Source organism: Dermochelys coriacea, chromosome 10, assembly GCF_009764565.3.
Source record: "Dermochelys coriacea isolate rDerCor1 chromosome 10, rDerCor1.pri.v4, whole genome shotgun sequence".
In the NCBI taxonomy this organism is placed as follows: Eukaryota; Metazoa; Chordata; order Testudines; family Dermochelyidae; genus Dermochelys; species Dermochelys coriacea.
In genome coordinates this window covers 20268523-20286576 of record NC_050077.1, presented here as the reverse complement: position 1 = coordinate 20286576, position 18054 = coordinate 20268523, and the positions used below count along the sequence as shown (strand labels likewise).

At 40.0% G+C, this 18054-nt stretch overlaps 1 protein-coding gene across 1 annotated transcript in view; it reads right to left on the bottom strand.

Moving 5' to 3' along the window:
• Positions 1-18054, bottom strand: part of PDXDC1 (pyridoxal dependent decarboxylase domain containing 1) — a 49990-nt gene extending 31936 nt beyond the window's left edge. Inside the window, exons 1-5 of the mRNA XM_038419987.2 lie at positions 17849-18054; positions 4654-4727; positions 3977-4042; positions 2391-2474; positions 1059-1205 (exon numbers count right to left, since the gene is read on the bottom strand). Of these exons, the coding sequence (XP_038275915.1) occupies positions 1059-1205; positions 2391-2474; positions 3977-4042; positions 4654-4727; positions 17849-17869 (392 nt within the window). The 5' untranslated portion in view covers positions 17870-18054. The remainder of the gene's footprint in view (positions 1-1058; positions 1206-2390; positions 2475-3976; positions 4043-4653; positions 4728-17848) is intronic.

Here is an 18054-nt window from a genome sequence, read left to right as displayed (position 1 = left end):
TTGTACCATTCGTTTTTGTCAGTGCTCTAGACAATAATCCTATCAGGAAAGAGATCAGTTATCAGTTTGTCACTGACCATCCACTGCATACAGCATATAATAGCCATATACGACAATAGCCAATGCTTTCATGCCAGGGGACTGGCATAAACCATTCTCTTTGAAGCCAGTCAACATAATTTTCTGTCAAGGGTTCTACTGAACATCATGTGGTATCCCTATTACCCTTCTTGCTGTCTGCAAATTAACATCTTGTGTTTTACATCATGTCCAAACCATGTTAGTCCAGGGTTAGTCATTCAACCCAGGTTTCAAGAACTGCGGGGATAGGGAATACCTCTAGATTACCATTAAATGAGATATCAGTGAAGCTTTGTCCCACCCAAAAGTTATTTCTTTACCAAATGGGAAATATTTCCCACATTAGCAGCAGCCAGATTTCCATTTTAATCTATGAATCAGCTCTGGCACCACATACATTAAAGCATATCTCAAGACTAAGGCACTTTGAGGAAGAATCTTACATGAAATTAAGCCATACAAGGAAAACCTAGCTGTTGGATTAAGTTTCTTTTCAAATGAAGTATTTCTTGTACTTTTCTTTCCCCTCAACTCATGGATTTAAATTACAAGTTCAGGTGGACCTTCAGGAAGTATACTCGCTACACTGAAAATTACTCAGCTGTTCTCTACATAAAGACTAAATGAAATCTAAGGCAGAACCAATGAGAGGTTCATTGGAAGACCTCTTTTTAAAGCGTTACAAGACTCAACAGCACATATATGCTTATATAAATGGATATTCAACTATTGTACTTTGGCCCCTAACTCCATTGTAAATTCCTTATAAAAAACCACTTTTATGACTGATATATTATTGACAAGTTCTTGGTTTTAAAGAACAGTGTCCTGTAAACAAGTGTGCTGTATTTAAGACCTTTTACTGTACCATTAACTTAAGGCATAAGGCTATCAAGATAACAAATCTTATTTCAGACTTTTTTTAAACCATTTTTACTACCTAACTGTACATAATAAATAAGCAATTCATGACTTACCTGAAGAGTCTGCAAAGCCACAGAGTGGTATCTGAAAGGATTCTAGTTGTAAGATTTCTCAGTCTTTCCCTGTTCAGCACTGAAATATAAGCTGCCAGACTATGTCCCAGTAAAGCCATGTGACCCTGTTCTCCAACATTCTGAAGTCTGCAAACCAGAAACATTGTACGAGAATAACTGACAGTTTGATACATATCATGCATATTATAATGGGTTTATGTTTTCTCCTTTTACTGGATATGCCCAGATTGTCATAGAACTGGTTGAGATGCAATATTTTCTTCAAATATGTATCAGAATGAAGTATAAAAGAGCCATGTATACACTAGAAGAAAAGGTTAATTTTAACACATTAATTAACATGTTAAAATCAGAGTAGACACGGCAATTGTAGTTTAGACACCTTTTAGCTGCTTGAGATAAACCCTAAAAGGGAGTATAGGGTTTATCTCAACCCACTAACATATGAAAACTGTAACTAACATTTTATTGTAAAATGGTAGTGTGCATTAAACATATGCCTCGGCCTGGTCTACACAAAAAGGAAGTCGACACTATGAAACTTCGAAGTTTAGACTATATCTTTCCTCATCATTATCATTTACATAACATTTTTAATCTTCAAACTCTTTTACAAATATTGTTGATCTTCCACACTCCTGTGCAGGTACAGTGGCTAGTAGCATCACTATTTTATGGAGAAATGGAAGGAGAAAGGTTAAATGTATTGCCCAAGGTTACAAATAAATCAGTGTCAGAACAAGGACTAGAATTCAGTTACTCCCATTCCCAGGCTCAGACTACCCCGCTTTAAAAAAAAATATCCATATGCAGAGATACTATGCAACTTGTAATTTACAAATAAATTATATCTGATGCAACTACAAATCCTGAAGATAAGTCAAAAAATTAGGTTTCTTCAGAATGCAGGCAGCATAAGCAATGCTCATAAAGTTGAGGATAATTTAAAGAAATTGAGTTTTCATCCAGGAATAATTCCCTGCTATACACAACTGCTTTTAATAATTCACTGCAGTAAAGAGTATGGCTATTTTGAGGAAAACATTAACACCAAGTAACGGATAGTTAGCAAATATTAGGTTAAAATTATGTATCAGGACTACTAAAAACATTCTTATTAGGTATGTTCCACATTTTACTTTTTCTCCTAGTTCAGTGTATAATGTAACAAAGATTTAGTTAAAACAGCTTACACTGTTTAAAATTAATAAAAAAAATGTTAAGTGTACAATTTGTGGCTTCAAAAATTATCACAGCAAATATAATTATCAAGTATAATCTTCCAAATAGAACAATGCAAATTAGCATTACCGGTAAGACTGTGATGACTCATCTTCCTCCTCTCCATGAATGAGGTTCTGTACTAATTGGAGAATGCTCACCATATCTTGCCCACTAGGGAAGAAAAACGGTAAGTAGATAAGCAACTCTAGTGCCTCAGGATACAGATTCTAAAGGCCACTTATAACAGTTTTGCAACAAGACACAAGGGTTTTGCTCTGTAGAATGTTGGGATGGTGGGGAAAAGGTGTCAGTGGAGCAGGATCACAGTGGGAAGGCTGCTGTATCTAGGAGTCCAAGTCCTCTTGACTTATGCATGGGGCATTTCAATAGGCCTAAGGAACTGGCCTACACAGAGGCTCCCTTGAAATCTGAGGATTTGGACTGACAAGCCTAACTAAAGAATCGTTCAGTTCTGGAGTGCTGGATTGTAGGTGAAGACCTTGCCAGTAGATGTCCAAACTCAGAGGATCCAATCATGAGCTCACAAAGTTGAGCACATCTCATCTCGCAGTAATATGATTATCTCTAAAATACACTGATTACTTACAAACATCTGTTCTAGTCAACAGAAAGTGTTTCTTGAAACCATTTCTGGAACTATGCTGCCTTACAACTGCTAGAATTGCAAAAATAAAAGCCACCACATACCAACCCAACTTGAAATAGTATCAAATTAAAAACCTATATTAATAAAATGAAAAATAATGAAAAAGAGGTAACAGTAACACTAATAAAAAGTATTCCCAACTTCTTACAAGTCTGTTCAACTTCATCGATTCATACCAGTTTCATTAACTTCCATGAAAGACAAGGTTTTTTTTAAATGAAAACAAGTTGTGTGTTCATAATATTTTTCTGCTGTTAAACCCATGTTAAATTAGAATGGAAAATGAACTGCAGTCTTAGTTTGGGCTCATGAATGATCCTGCAGAAGAGAGATTATGACAATGCAAGCCTAAATCTTATTTTTCAGATGCAATAGTCAATTTTATGCACAAATCATAGCATGTAAACTTTCAGGTTGTTACGCTGAATGATATATAGTTTTCTGTGAAGGCCAACCATATTCCTAAACATGGTGCTTTGTGCCTTTTTTCTGAGAATATCATTCTCAAGTATGAATTTCCTGTTTGAATGTGTCTCAAACTCATTGAATGTAATATTTCAATTTTAAAAGTAAATCTACATAAAAATTATGCTATATAATAAAAACATAAAATTCCATTAAATTATCTTCTCTAAGGCTTTACTAGAACTCAAGAAGAGCGCTATGTAGCTTGAACGGTTGTCTCTTTCACCAACAGAAATTGGTCCAGTGTAAGACATTACCTCACCTTATCTCTAATATCCTGGGATCAACACAACTACAATGCTGCAAACAAGTAATTCTTCATTAGCTACCAGTGACACAAAATCCTTCTCACAAAGGGCAAGTAATTTTTTTGATCCATAAATAAAATATATCAATCTAGGCATAGTCAGGAGACCAGATTTTGTGACTGGACCGGTAAATTTTCATGATAGTATATATTATAAGTTCCTTGCAAAATTATTGCAAACATGTTTTATTTAAGAATTTGTACATTGAATAGGAAGAACACATTGCCACCTACCTCCCTTGGAGTGGTCCAGGAATATCCTTCCTTACATACTTCTTTTCATCTTCTTCCTCAATTTTTCTAATTTAAAAATACAAGAAAAAGAGTTACTTATATTTTAACTTTTTGTTGCATAGCATCAAATTCCTAGTGCAGGTCGATGCTCAAAAATACATTGGCATGTTCACAAGTGACAAAAATTACTGAATACAGTTTGAATAGATCAACAAGACTAACATAATATGTAATTAAGGATGACCTTAAACAGCGTTGTTGATTTGACTTTCCTTTGATTAAGAAGAAAAAACTTGAAGACTGTGCTTTGTTAGGTTGGTGAAAACCTTTATCAGCAGATCGCGTGAGATGGAAGTAAAAGTTACTTGTGGAGCCATGATTCACGTGCTAAGAGCAAGTCAAAGCCTTTAGAAAACGTGTCCTGGTTGGATTTAGACTGAATGCTACAAAATATGTATTGGATTGGCCCCGCAAATATTCATTAATCACAAACACCCTCAGTCGAGAAACATTCTTGATTTGAACATGGCAGAAAGTAAGTACAAATATCTGATAATGATCAGTCCTAGTATTAGTAGAAAAAAAAAACCCATTCACTTGCTTGAAGACACTGGCATCAATATCTACATGCTTAACATGTATCTGCTGTTCTTGCAGCCATTACTCTTTGTAGATACCTTTGATTGTCTTCTAGCATCTTCATGGCCTCATTAAGATTCTTTCCCATTTCTGCTAAGGTAGGGTCAACCATCTATTATTGGAGGGGAAGAGGAAAAAAAAAAGGTAATCCCAAATGCTACTCTTACTAACTACTCCAACAGTATAATTATTGTTTTTACCACTCAGAATAAGCTCAGATTTAAAGTTACATAACAAATATCAAGTATTGCATCTTCAACTCAAAATATACTAAATTAATAAATATTTGTGCATTGAAGTAAAAAATTATACTGGATAGCAACATGGATTTTATTACAGATAGATCCAGAGCAAACCTCTAGATTCAAACCTCTCTTCAACAAGCAAACCAAAACTCATTCCAAAACTCTTAAATTTGCGTCTTGTGTCTTTTGGGGTGGGGAGGAAGGAGTGGAGCAAGAGGAGGCAGTAGAGGGAGGAGGCTAGTTTGAAATCCAGATTGAAAAACTTCAGGAAAGTTAATGGTATTCAAATTAGGCCTACTATATATAGCTCGGATCTGCAAATTCATCTCTGTGGTTGGTACCCTTCAGTACCAACTGTAGCTATTATTCACAGTCATTCTGTAGCCCCAGGAAGCTCTCACTTACAACTTCTATGAACCTGTACACGTAAAGTAAAAATAGAAGCCTTTGCAAGACCATATAATTTACACAAAAATGTTTATGTGTAGAATTTATACAATATCCTGTTCAAAAATCCTGATAAGGGATATGCATCATAAAATTTCTGAAAAATCTGGGATAGAAGCTCGAGTGACAAATTCAGCTTAGTTTCAGATACAGAAGCTCTCACCCTCACCAAAAACTAATGATACAACAGTGAGGGGTTCAGAGCAACAGGAAGAAGGAATAGAGGAATCAGAGACACAACTCTGGATATATGAACATCATCCCTAGCAGAAGGAAACTTTCCTCCTCTGAAGGCTCCAAATACTAAAAGTTTTGGTAAGTGACCGAAAACCTGACTGTAGTGTTTCACTTCAATTTCAGTTAAAAAAAAAATACACACACACATACACACACAGAGTATGCAATGTAATCTTATTCATATATTTAGATTGAGACTTCTACTGAGAGGCCCTTAAACATGCTTAAGCTATCTATTATAGGGGAAGTCAAAAACAAGGGGCTAAACTTTAATATTAATTTTAACAACTGTAAAGAGAAAGGAAATTTCAATTTAAGGCTGTCACTCTGTCCTTAAATTCACACTATGGCTCAAAAGCCTTACATTCAACTTAGTTTTCAATCAAGCTTATCATTCAACTTAGCTTGTTGTGCCTCTATACTACACTAATTTTCAAAACAGACTAGCAACCTTAACTCCATTTCCTTGCATTTTTAACGTGACATACCCTTAACCTGACTTATGTAGGAGATTTTCCCTCTAGTTGACAAAGGCTAAGAACTTGTTACACCTTCATCTGGTCCAACCAAGACTAGTAGTATTGCCAGAGTGGTCTCATCATCCATCAGTTGTAATTATACTCTTCCTCCTACCAAAACAGGCAAATAGTCTCTAAAAAGCCTGAACTTGTTGTATGAATTAGCCTACAATGGATGTTTGTGGAAGGGCTTGTCACAGGGTGGAAAGACTCTTTAAGGATACATGTACCCTGCAACTGTGAGCGAACTTCCCAGCCTAAGAAAACAGACTTGCACTAGCATGCTAAAAATAGCTGTGTGGACGTTAAAGCACCAGCAGAGACTTGGGCTAGCCAAACAAGCTCCACCCGTGCTGCAAAGTCCATACAGCTATATTTTAGTGCACCAGCATGAGCCCAACTAGCATAAATCAATTTATCTGAGCTGAGAGGCTCACTCCCAGCTGCAATGTAAACATAGCCCAAGTTTTTTTGAATTATAGTCCCTATTAGCCAATTACCTCCTGTCTGATGAGATAAAAGGCCAACAAGCAGCTCAATTAAGGATGGGATTGGGGAAGCTCTTGCAGGAGACCCTGGGTCAGAAAAAGGTGCTGAAAGGGGGCTTCCCACATCAGCTAGCAGCAGCAGAAGCCCTCTTAGCCAGAGGCCCAAGGACTGGCCAGGTGGCAGGACCTGTTCTGATTGATGCCAAACTGTATTTCTTTTTTAATCATATATGCATCCCTGGAATAAGGGAAGGAAACACTGATTCTGGTTTCAGAGTAGCAGCTGTGTTAGTCTGTATTCGCAAAAAGAAAAGGAGTACTTGTGGCACCTTAGAGACTAACAAATTTATTAGAGCATAAGCTTTCGTGAGCTACAGCTCACTTCATCGGATGCATTCGGTGGAAAAACCAAAGGGGAGATTTATATACACACACAGAGAACATGAAACAATGTTTATCATACACACTGTAAGGAGAGTGATCACTTAAGATAAGCCATCACCAGCAGCAGGGGGGGGGGAAAGGAGGAAAACCTTTCAGGGTGACAAGCAAGGTAGGCTAATTCCAGCAGTTAACAAGAATATCTGAGGAACAGTGGGGGGTGGGGTGGGGGGGGAGAAATAACATGGGGAAATAGTTTTACTTTGTGTAATGACTCATCCATTCCCAGTCTCTATTCAAGCCTAAGTTAATTGTATCCAGTTTGCAAATTAATTCCAATTCAGCAGTCTCTTGTTGGAGTCTGTTTTTGAAGCTTTTTTGTTGAAGGATAGCCACACTTAGGTCTGTGATCGAGTGACCAGAGAGATTGAAGTGTTCTCCAACTGGTTTTTGAATGTTATAATTCTTGACGTCTGATTTGTGTCCATTCATTCTTTTACGTAGAGACTGTCCAGTTAGGCCAATGTACATGGCAGAGGGGCATTGCTGGCACATGATGGCATATATCACATTGGTAGATGCGTAGGTGAACGAGCCTCTGATAATGTGGCTGATGTGATTAGGCCCTATGATGGTATCCCCTGAATAGATATGTGGACAGAGTTGGCAACGGGCTTTGTTGCAAGGATAAGTTCCTGGGTTAGTGGTTCTGTTGTGTGGTGTGTGGTTGCTGGTGAGTATTTGCTTCAGATTGGGGGGCTGTCTGTAAGCAAGGACTGGCCTGTCTCCCAAGATCTGTGAGAGTGATGGGTCGTCCTTCAGGATAGGTTGTAGATCCTTGATGATGCGTTGGAGAGGTTTTAGTTGGGGGCTGAAGGTGATGGCTAGTGGTGTTCTGTTATTTTCTTTGTTGGGCCTGTCCTGTAGTAGGTGACTTCTGGGTACTCTTCTGGCTCTGTCAATCTGTTTCTTCACTTCAGGAGGTGGGTATTGTAGTTGTAAGAATGCATGATAGAGATCTTGTAGGTGTTTGTCTCTGTCTGAGGGGTTGGAGCAAATGCGGTTATATCGTAGAGCTTGGCTGTAGACAATGGATCGTGTGGTATGATCTGGATGAAAGCTAGAGGCATGTAGGTAGGAATAGCGGTCAGTAGGTTTCCGATATAGGGTGGTGTTTATGTGACCATCGCTTATTAGCACCGTAGTGTCCAGGAAGTGGATCTCTTGTGTGGACTGGTCCAGGCTGAGGTTGATGGTGGGATGGAAATTGTTGAAATCATGGTGGAATTCCTCAAGGGCTTCTTTTCCATGGGTCCAGATGATGAAGATGTCATCAATGTAGCGCAAGTAGAGTAGGGGCATTAGGGGACGAGAGCTGAGGAAGCGTTGTTCTAAGTCAGCCATAAAAAGGTTGGCATACTGTGGGGCCATGCGGGTACCCATCGCAGTGCCGCTGATTTGAAGGTATACATTGTCTCCAAATGTGAAATAGTTATGGGTGAGGACAAAGTCACAAAGTTCAGCCACCAGGTTAGCCGTGACAGTATCGGGGATACTGTTCCTGACGGCTTGTAGTCCATCTTTGTGTGGAATGTTGGTGTAGAGGGCTTCTACATCCATAGTGGCTAGGATGGTGTTTTTAGGAAGATCACCAATGGACTGTAGTTTCCTCAGGATTCTGGTGGAAACTTCACTGAAGCAGCCAGCCAGCCAAATTACATGAGCTGGGAAATTGAGGCAGAGACAGGTTTTGATGCCAAGCTTGGGGAGATCCTGTTATAGGGGTTCTCTCCTTTCCTCTGCAGACCAAACTTATCAACCCCCATCCCCACCTCCCCAAAATAGGCAAAAGCTGCATCATCTAAAAACTGAGACATAGTCCACCTTCACAAAATTGGTCCTGAGCCCAAAGCCTCCACAACTGCAGTAGTTTAGCCTTCAACATTTTTGTCCACCGTTTTTTAACTAGAGATATTAAAAAAAAACCCAAACAACAACAAACACCTTGTACTAATAGTATTGGAGGGATATACTGACTCTTACTATTTTGCTACAGTAACTGAGAAACAGTACACCCAATGGCTTGTATATGCCTGCCGTCATCACTAATACTGGCACACTTGGGTGGGAAAGGACAACAGAATGCAAGCATGTTTATTATTGCAAAAGATGGATGGAATAATAACTTGTACGTATTGTATGCCATTTCCATCTCAAGGACTAACTCAGAAAAAATCTGGTTTACAGTTATCTCATTTTAAAGACTACTTTTATGACAATATTTAGAGATGTATTTAACCCATGGAAGTAGAGGGGAGGAGTGATAATGGTGGAGTGGGTAGAAGACTCCACACCTATAAAAATGAAATGAAAGTTCCAAAAATTTTATCATGGAAATAGCAATGACACACGATTATAGGTTGATATTCAAAGTGTTGATTGTAGTCAAGTTTTTAAGATAACATTAATGGAAGGGAATATGAGAGTCACCATTGAGAAAGAAAAATTGAATCCAGTTATTCTATTTATATTTACTAGTAAAATCTCCATGCAGCTCCACTGATGTTTTCATAATATTCTTTGCACCAAATCCAAAAACTTCTGCAGCGATCTTACACACTAAAATAAAATAACCTCCAAATTCATAAGTGAATATTTATGCAGAGTAATTGACTGAAAAATTACTGAAGAATGATTATAGTAGCCTATATATTGGAGTCTTGAAAGCCTGAGTGGCATTCTCAAAACATTTAAAATACCTCGCTGGAAGGAAATAATTTGTGTCAAACAGCACTAGAAATCTTTTTCTGGCATTGCATGCAAAATAGTTGAACATATCTGTCCTGAATGGTGACATCTGTGGAATGATCTGTAACAGCCATCCTGATACTGAGCTATAAACAAACAAAACAGCTCACAATTTCTCTGTTGCAATTATGTGTAAAGTAAAAACTTACCAACGTGTACCTTTCCACCTACACACAAACACATTGTCTTTTTCCCCCTATAGCTATCACATATGCAAGACTTTTCCAGTACAGTTCAGCCAGTGAAGTCTTACGTTTGCTCCAGCTACTTTTCTGTCATCATGAAATAAAAAAGTTATTCTAAGTTACTTGAGATGTCATAAAATCCAAAAAGCCTTTGATTTTTGAAGTGGACTTCATTGTGAACTAAATCCCTAATTGCTTATTTTGATTGCTAATTGGATAAGAAATATTTATTTTCTGAACTTTTCATTTTTTGAATTTAACGTACGTGATTTTAACAATACAAAACTTAAATTAAAAATTAAAGAAAGTTAGTAAATTATGATTCAGAAAAATCAAGCAGAATTCCCTACCAGTGACACTGAAACCACATCCAGTGATGACATTCCTTATCCCCATTCTCCAACATGGGCGAGCGTGTGCTCTAGCAGAGAATAGGACTGGAAGTAAGCCCAGCATGGGCTCTTTTCTTTAGTCTGACCTATAGGCTTCATCCAAAGCTCACTGAAGTCACAGTCTCTTTCCACTAATTTTATGTATGACCTTGGCAAGACACTTGCGTTCCTCAGTTTCCCCATCTAGAAAATGGGTATAATAATATTTATCTCACAGGGATCTTAATTACTGTTTGTAAAGTACTTCAGGGGCCTCTGATGGAAGGGAAAGTTATCCTATACAATCAAAATGGAACCAGACTGCTGGCATGTAAAATTAAAAAGGTTGTAGATGATTTTTTAAACTAAGGGCTGGCAGGTGCGGAGGAGCACACGGTTTGAGTGCAGCCATCTCTCAGGAATAAATTTATTAAAGGGGGAACTCTATATCCTTGTGAAGGAGTTAGGAAAGAACTTGATAAAGTACAGGTAGGAGCTAGTAATGAACAGCCAAATGTAAAAAAGAGTCCCATATAACTATAACATGAACGCACATTGACAAAATGTATAAGTGCTTATATACAAATGCTAGAAGTCTATAGTGCCTGGCATTAAATGAGGATATTTACACAATAGGCATCCCAGAAGCTTGGTGAAATGAGGATAAATGGGATGTGGTAATACCCAGAGAACAAAATATACAGGAATGAACAGAGTAGACCAGTGCTCAATGCGCAGCGGCAGTCAACAAAGCTAACAGAATGCTAGGAACCAATAGGAAAGGGATAGGCAATAAGACAGTAAATATCGTAATGCCACTATAGAAATCAATGGTAAGCCCACATCTTGAATATACATACAGTTCTGTTTGAGCCATCTCAAAAAAGATACAGTAGAATTGGAAAAGGTGCAGAGAAGGGCAATAAAAATGGTTAGGGGTATGGAACAGCTTCCGTACTAGGAGAGATTAAAAAAAAGCCTGGGACTATTCAGCTTGGAAAAGAGACAGCTACGGAGGGTTTTGATAGAGGTCTATAAAATCATGACTGGTGTGGCCAAAGCGAATAGGGGAACTGTTATTTACTCCTCCACATAATCCAAGAAATAGGAGTCACCCAATAAAATTGTTTTAAACCTGTTGCCTACTAAACAACAGTCTGTGGAACTCGTTGCCAGGAGCTGTTGTGAATGCCAGAAATATAACAGGGTTAAAAAAAATTAGTTAAGTTCATGGAGGATAGGTCAATCAATAGCTACTAGCCAAGATGGTCAGGGACACAATGCCATGCTCTGGATGTCCCTAACCCTCCGACTGCCAGAAGCTGGGACTGGACAACAGGGGGTGGATCACTTGATTGCCTGTTCTGTTCATTCCCTCTGAAGCCTCTGGCATTGGCCATTGTTGGAAAACAGGATACTGGGCAAGATGGACCAGTATGGCTGTTCCTGTCACAAAAACATGGAGTGCACATAGACATAGATGCTGATCTCATTCTGTCTCATCATGGCTATTAGGGGGAACTCAGAATGGGATTCCCCTTTCAGATCACACTACCTGAAAATCCTATTATTTTCAGCCCAAATTCCTTACCCTTGAATCAGAGGCATTTTACTCCGATCATACTAGGTCTCTGCCCCTCTAGTTGTTTGGATTATAACAAACATCACTGAAGCTTGAAAGCATACAACTCATCATCAACTACCATTTCTCTCATCAGGGATTTGAACGGTTTGGAGCCTCCCTCCTCCTCCAGTCCACCAAAATGCAGAAAATTCATAGCCTATTTCGCCTTTTATCATTTGTTTCCTTCAAATCATAATTATCCCATTCTCTGCTTCAATAATCCAATTTTTGTTTTTCCAATTGTTTATGTCTGCATTTCCAGCAAAGGCATCCTGCTTTGGCCTTCCTTTAAGGCTTTGCACTGTGTTCAGCTGTGTAGCTAGCCTCAGACTCTTGGCAACAGCTGAAGTGTGAGAGATCTTATTTTCTGATTGGGATGAGACTGAAGCTTTGTGAAAAACACTCTCTCATTTTTGTTCACTTTTTTTCATTTTACATTCCTAGTACAGTTTTAGACAGGCCATCAGAAGTTCACCTAGAACTGCTCAACAACTCATAAAAACATCTATATTCATAAAGGAATAGTCTGTAAGAACAAGTTGTAGTATTGTAAATGCTTCCAAAAAACCCCATTCATCATAATTAGTGACACATGCAGTGTATTTGTATTTATTTTACTTAAATAATGTTATTTTCTCTTCAGAAATGCCTTGTTTTCAAATTGTTGCTCTCTGTTTTATCATCAGTGATAAATGATGCTTTGTTCATAACATTGATCTGTTTCCCAGCTAAAGTCATATTATCCTGAAGGTTTATTCACAAGACCAGTGGTTCTCTAACTTTTGTACTGGTGACCGCTTTCACATAGTAAGCCTCTGAGTGCGAGCCCCCCCCCCCATAAATTAAAAACAATTTTTTATATATTTAACACCATTATAAATGCTGGAGGAAAAGCGGGGTTTGGGATGGAGGCTGACAGGTCGCGACCCCCCATGTAATAACCTCACAACCCCCTGAGGGGTCCCAACACCCAGTTTGAGAACCCCTGCACTAGACCAAGTCAAGTTTGCCACAAAAGCAGGTACGTGAAAAATATCTTGCAGGGAAGGGGGGGTGGGGAAGACATCCAATCTAATCTACCTCACAATTAGAGCTCATTCAGACCTTTTTTTGCTTTTACTTATATGTGTATTTTGGTTTTTTTTGGTCCCTATCATTTTCCTACCCACAGGTCTGTGATCAAAGTTTTCAGCAAAAGTTACCAGGATATTGTAGTGATAACAGCAATACCACATGAGTCAAAAGTCACAGGATGGACATGGAACCAAAATACATTTTCCATGTTTAGGGAAACGACGAGCAATTCTAAACACAGACATTGCCATATATTTATAGACTACTGAGCCACCCACTCTGAAGCTACAAAGGAAGGCGAAAATCCCACAAAAGGCACCTGGCCACTTGTGTACAAGTCATGACTGAAGTTTTAGCAAGGTGAATTTTGAGGAAAGTGTTGGAAAAATCAAGGTACAAGTGAAAAAAAGTTACAAATTTGTGTTAGACTATTTTTAAACCCACTGCAGGTTTCCAGGTTTAACCCCAACTTCTTGTGAGGTTCCAAACAGCAAATCTTTCAGGAAATATGTCATATGATAAAGCAAGAGAATCCCCCAAAGTTTTCTTGGGAATTAAAGCTCACCCCAAAAGTCCATTTGTCTGGTTCTATATGCTGTGCCTGAGGCTCTGCTCTGCATCCATCTCCCATGCAGCACCCGGGTACAATTTCTGCAGTTCTTAAAGTTTGTTCATCTGGCCTCTGAGGTTCATTTGTGTTTGTACACTGCCCTGCACAAACAAGACCTGAGCCTATAAGCACTACCATATTATATATGTGAGTGATGGTCAAATAATGGAATACTTTCTGGTGAAAATTTACAGTAAAAAATGTGTCTTTTTCATCAAAAATTTTTTTAAGTTTTTTAAATCCGCTCTAATATGTTTTTAACAACTATTTACCATTACATCTAAAGAAAGCACATATAACTTGTTCATCCACCATTTTCCGACTTCTCTACCTATCTGGCCACTGGGAAATTTTCCAAGATGGGCAGCAAGTTTTAAACTAGGAAAAACAAGATTTTATCACGTAAAAGAGTGCAGGGCTTTCACCATGCAAAAACCCCAAGGTATGCAAAAGGCGGAGGAGTCTGGAGTATAGTCTCCATATCTATCTAATTTTTTTACATATATAATGGAAAGGTTTCAGAAGGGTTTGGGAATAGTCTTGTGCTTATAATTAAGCACAAGCTTAATTCTTTATAGGATCTGAGCATTACTCTCTTAAGCCTCATCTATTCTGGGAAAAAAAAAAACCCAAAAACCACATTGTGTTAACACATTATTAAACATGATTTTGACCATAATGTGGGTACAGATGGTTATGTTTAAAAATGAACTAGCAGGTCCTGGTTAATCTTAGGGTCCTCCATAAGGAGTTAACTACAATGTAACACTTTTTCTCACATGGTGCTTTCTCTCAGTAGAGAGAAGTCCTTAGGTTAAAAACAAATACAGAAGAAACTCTAACCATCTCCTTTTAGCAGCTTTAACATTTAACCCCAAAACTATGTTTTTTATGGTTCTACTGTAGTAGCATAATAAAATAAGGTAATAAGAAGTCTTCCATTAGTTTGGCAGTAGCGTAGTATACTGACTTTACAAGATGTGAAGAAAACTCCTCTCATAATGTGTCACATTCTTTAAATAACTGCATAGTTTACTTTGCAGTCAACTAGCCTTAGGCAGAAAGTAGATGGCATTATGAACTACTAACTGTAATTAAACCTCACTTAAGCAGTCTGAATCCTTTAGGATCAACTGTCATAATTTTTGCTGGCACTTTGGAATAAATACATTGAGCTCTCCAGGCCTACCACATACCCTTCACAATATTACTCTCAAAAGATTTTAAAATCTAGTCAAAAATTGTGGGAAATGAACACTTAGCAAACACCAACCAAAAATATGTTTTGGCTTTCACTACCTTACTCACCTAGCTGATACCCAAACAAGCTATAAAACTGAAGTATCAAAGCTACAGTGTTGTGTACACATTATGTAGCAGTAGAAAAACTGCCTACACTTTTCTTAATCACATGTAAAATATATAATATTCTTAAAGATATGCAAAAACTTGTGATAAATATCAATGAATGATATGAAGACATCTGATTAAACATAAAGAAAAGGAGTACTTGTGGCACCTTAGAGACTAACAAATTTATTTGAGCGTAAGCTTTCGTGAGCTACAGCTCACTTCATCGGATGCATTCGGTGGCAGGGGTTCGGGGTGGCAGGGCTCTGAGTTGGGTGCGCAGGATCTGGGGTGGGGCCGGGGATGAAGGGTTTGGGGTGCAGGAAGGGGCTCCAGATTTGGGGGGGCTCAGGGCTGGGGCAGGGGATTGGGGCGTGGGGTTACCTCAGGCGGCTCCCTGTCAGCAGCACAGCAGGGGTGCAGAGGCAGGCTTCCCGCCTGTCCTGGCACTGCAGACTGAGCTACACCCCAGAATCAGCCAGCAGAAGGTCCGGTTCCAAGGCAGAGGCGCACAAGCGGCTCCGCGCATCTCTTGTCCGCAGGCACCACCCCCTACTGCGAGCCCCGTGGCCCCCCAACCTAGGAGCCAGACCTGACCTAATCCCTTCCATTCCAGAACTGGGTCATGACCCACGGTTTGAAAACCACTAGTCGAGAGCAGGGGTTCTCAACCTTTTTCTTTCTGAGCCCATCTTACCCAACATGCTATAAAAACCTCCATGGCCTACCTGTGCCACAACTGTTTTTCTGCATATCCAGTAGATTAAAAGCCAGGGCTGGCATTAAGGGGTAGCAAACAGAGCAACTGCCTGGGGCCCCACACCACAGGGGCTCTGCTAAGTTTGGCTTCAGCCTCATGCAGGTTGGGCTTCGGCTTTCTGCCCTGAGCCCCAGTGAGTCTAATGCTGGCTCTGCTCTCTGGTTTATTTTGGTGAACCCCCTGAAACCTGCTCACAGGCCGCCCCCCCCGGACTCCTGGTTGAGAACCACTGCTTTAGGGACTCACTTACAGACTGTGACAGAGGGCACAGGATTTTCTAACAGTGACTTGTGGGCTTTACAGGGTTCACACTTAGATGTTCAGTGTGTAGGAGAGCAGAACAGGAAGCATGAAAAGGATAAAAACCATCACATCAAGTCCACAAGGGGAAAGGGATTAACCAACATTCCCACCACTATCCTGTTCTTCAAGACCAACATTCTCAGGAAATAAGCTCTACCTCTTTTTAAGTGCACACACAATATAGTCCCAAGGAGGAAGAACACTGAAAGGTATCTTAAAACATAAGCAGATTCACAAGTGTTTTGAGCTCTAAGAAGCATGGCTGGAAACTGTTTTTTGTTTTGTTTTGTCTGTGACTCAATGCTTCGTGACATGAACTGACTGCTCATACCAAAGTTGTTTGCAATGGCACTGGACTCAGGGTCTTAGAGAGAGAAGTGCTGTTTGGGGTTTCTTACATGATCTCCAGGTAGGTTTCCTGATATTTTCCATTGGTTTGTGGGAGTATGTGAAGATTTCTTGTTTGAGGCGGTCCCTTCTATAGCAGTGGTTCTCAACCAGGAGCATGTGTACCTCTGGAGGTATGCAGAGATCTTCCAGGGGGTACATCAACTCATCTAGATATTTGCCTAGTTTTACAACAGGCTACATAAAAACCATTAGTAAAGCCAGTACAAACTAAAACTTCATACAGATAAGTATGACTTGTTTATACTGCTCTATGTACTATGCACTGAAATGTAAGTACATTTATATTTGAATTGATTTATTTTATAATTATATGGTAAAACTGAGAGAGTACACAATTTTTTAGTAATAGTGGGCCGTGATATTTTTGTATTTTTATGTCTGATTTTGTAAGCAAGTAGTTTTTAAGTGAGGTTAAACTTGGGGTACATAAGACAAATCAGATTCCTGAAAGGGGTACAGTAGTCTGGAAAGGTTGAGAGCCACTGTTCTAGAGTTCAGAATAGCTGTGTTAGTCTGTATTTGCAAAAAGAAAAGGGAGTACTTGTGGCACTTGTGGTTCTAGAAAAAAGAAAAGGAGTACTTGTGGCACCTTGGAGACAAGTACTCCTTTTCTTTTTGCGAATACAGACTAACACGGCTGCTACTCTGAAACCTGTGGTTCTAGAGTATGCTTGAACCAATGTCAATCACCCTTTCTTCATTGAGAAGGGCTAGGTAGCTCTGGGACACCATAAAGGGCCCTGTTTCATCAGATCATCTGATACCCAGAACAGAACAACAAAACACTGAACCACAGTCACCAAATTAATCCCCTCTTCTTCAAACGTACATTGTCGAGGGCAGAATGAAAGATGAGCCCTGGCTTCTTGCTTGTAAATACATTATTTAATTTATATTTAGCGACAGGGAAGGGGGTGCGGGGAAGAATCCTGCAGACCCTGGCTCCGAACGCTCCATAAAAAGAAAAGGAGTACTTGTGGCACCTTAGAGACTAACAAATTTATTAGAGCATAAGCTTTCGTGAGCTACAGCTCAAGCTTCTCAGCCAAGGAGGGGATGTTTTTCTGTGGCTTGCAAGATAATCCTCTAAAACGGTAGGACTCCCCCCCCCCACCCTTACCTACCGGGAACTTTCACTACTCATTGAGTCTCTCTTAGCAGGGCAGTATATTCCCCCCTGGGGGGGGCAAGCCCTTCACTAGCAAAACACTGCCCCCCCCGCCCGCCCCCTTGTATCAGGCCGGTCCCTCCTCCTCCCGTATGTCAGCCGGCCCCCAGTCTCCCCCCCCCCCCTTGTATCAGGCCGCCGCCCCGACTCAGGCACCCCTTTGCCCCTTTACACTAGACACACCCTCAACGCTTCCCCCCGGGACCGTCGGCGCCCCCAGCCATGCCCTATGCCCCCTCCCGCACCCACACACCTTCTCCAGGGAGCTCTCCATGGCCCGGCGAGTTCTTGGGCACGACTCCTCCCCTCCGGACACTTCCGCCTTCTCGGCCGGCCAGCCAGCTCCACGCTGGCAGCGCTGACGAGACCAGCAGAGGGAAAAGGGAGGGAACGCGCACGCCGAAGGGACGGAGGGGACAGGACCTTCCAAGCCCCCGTAGTCGGCTGTGACAGCAGTGG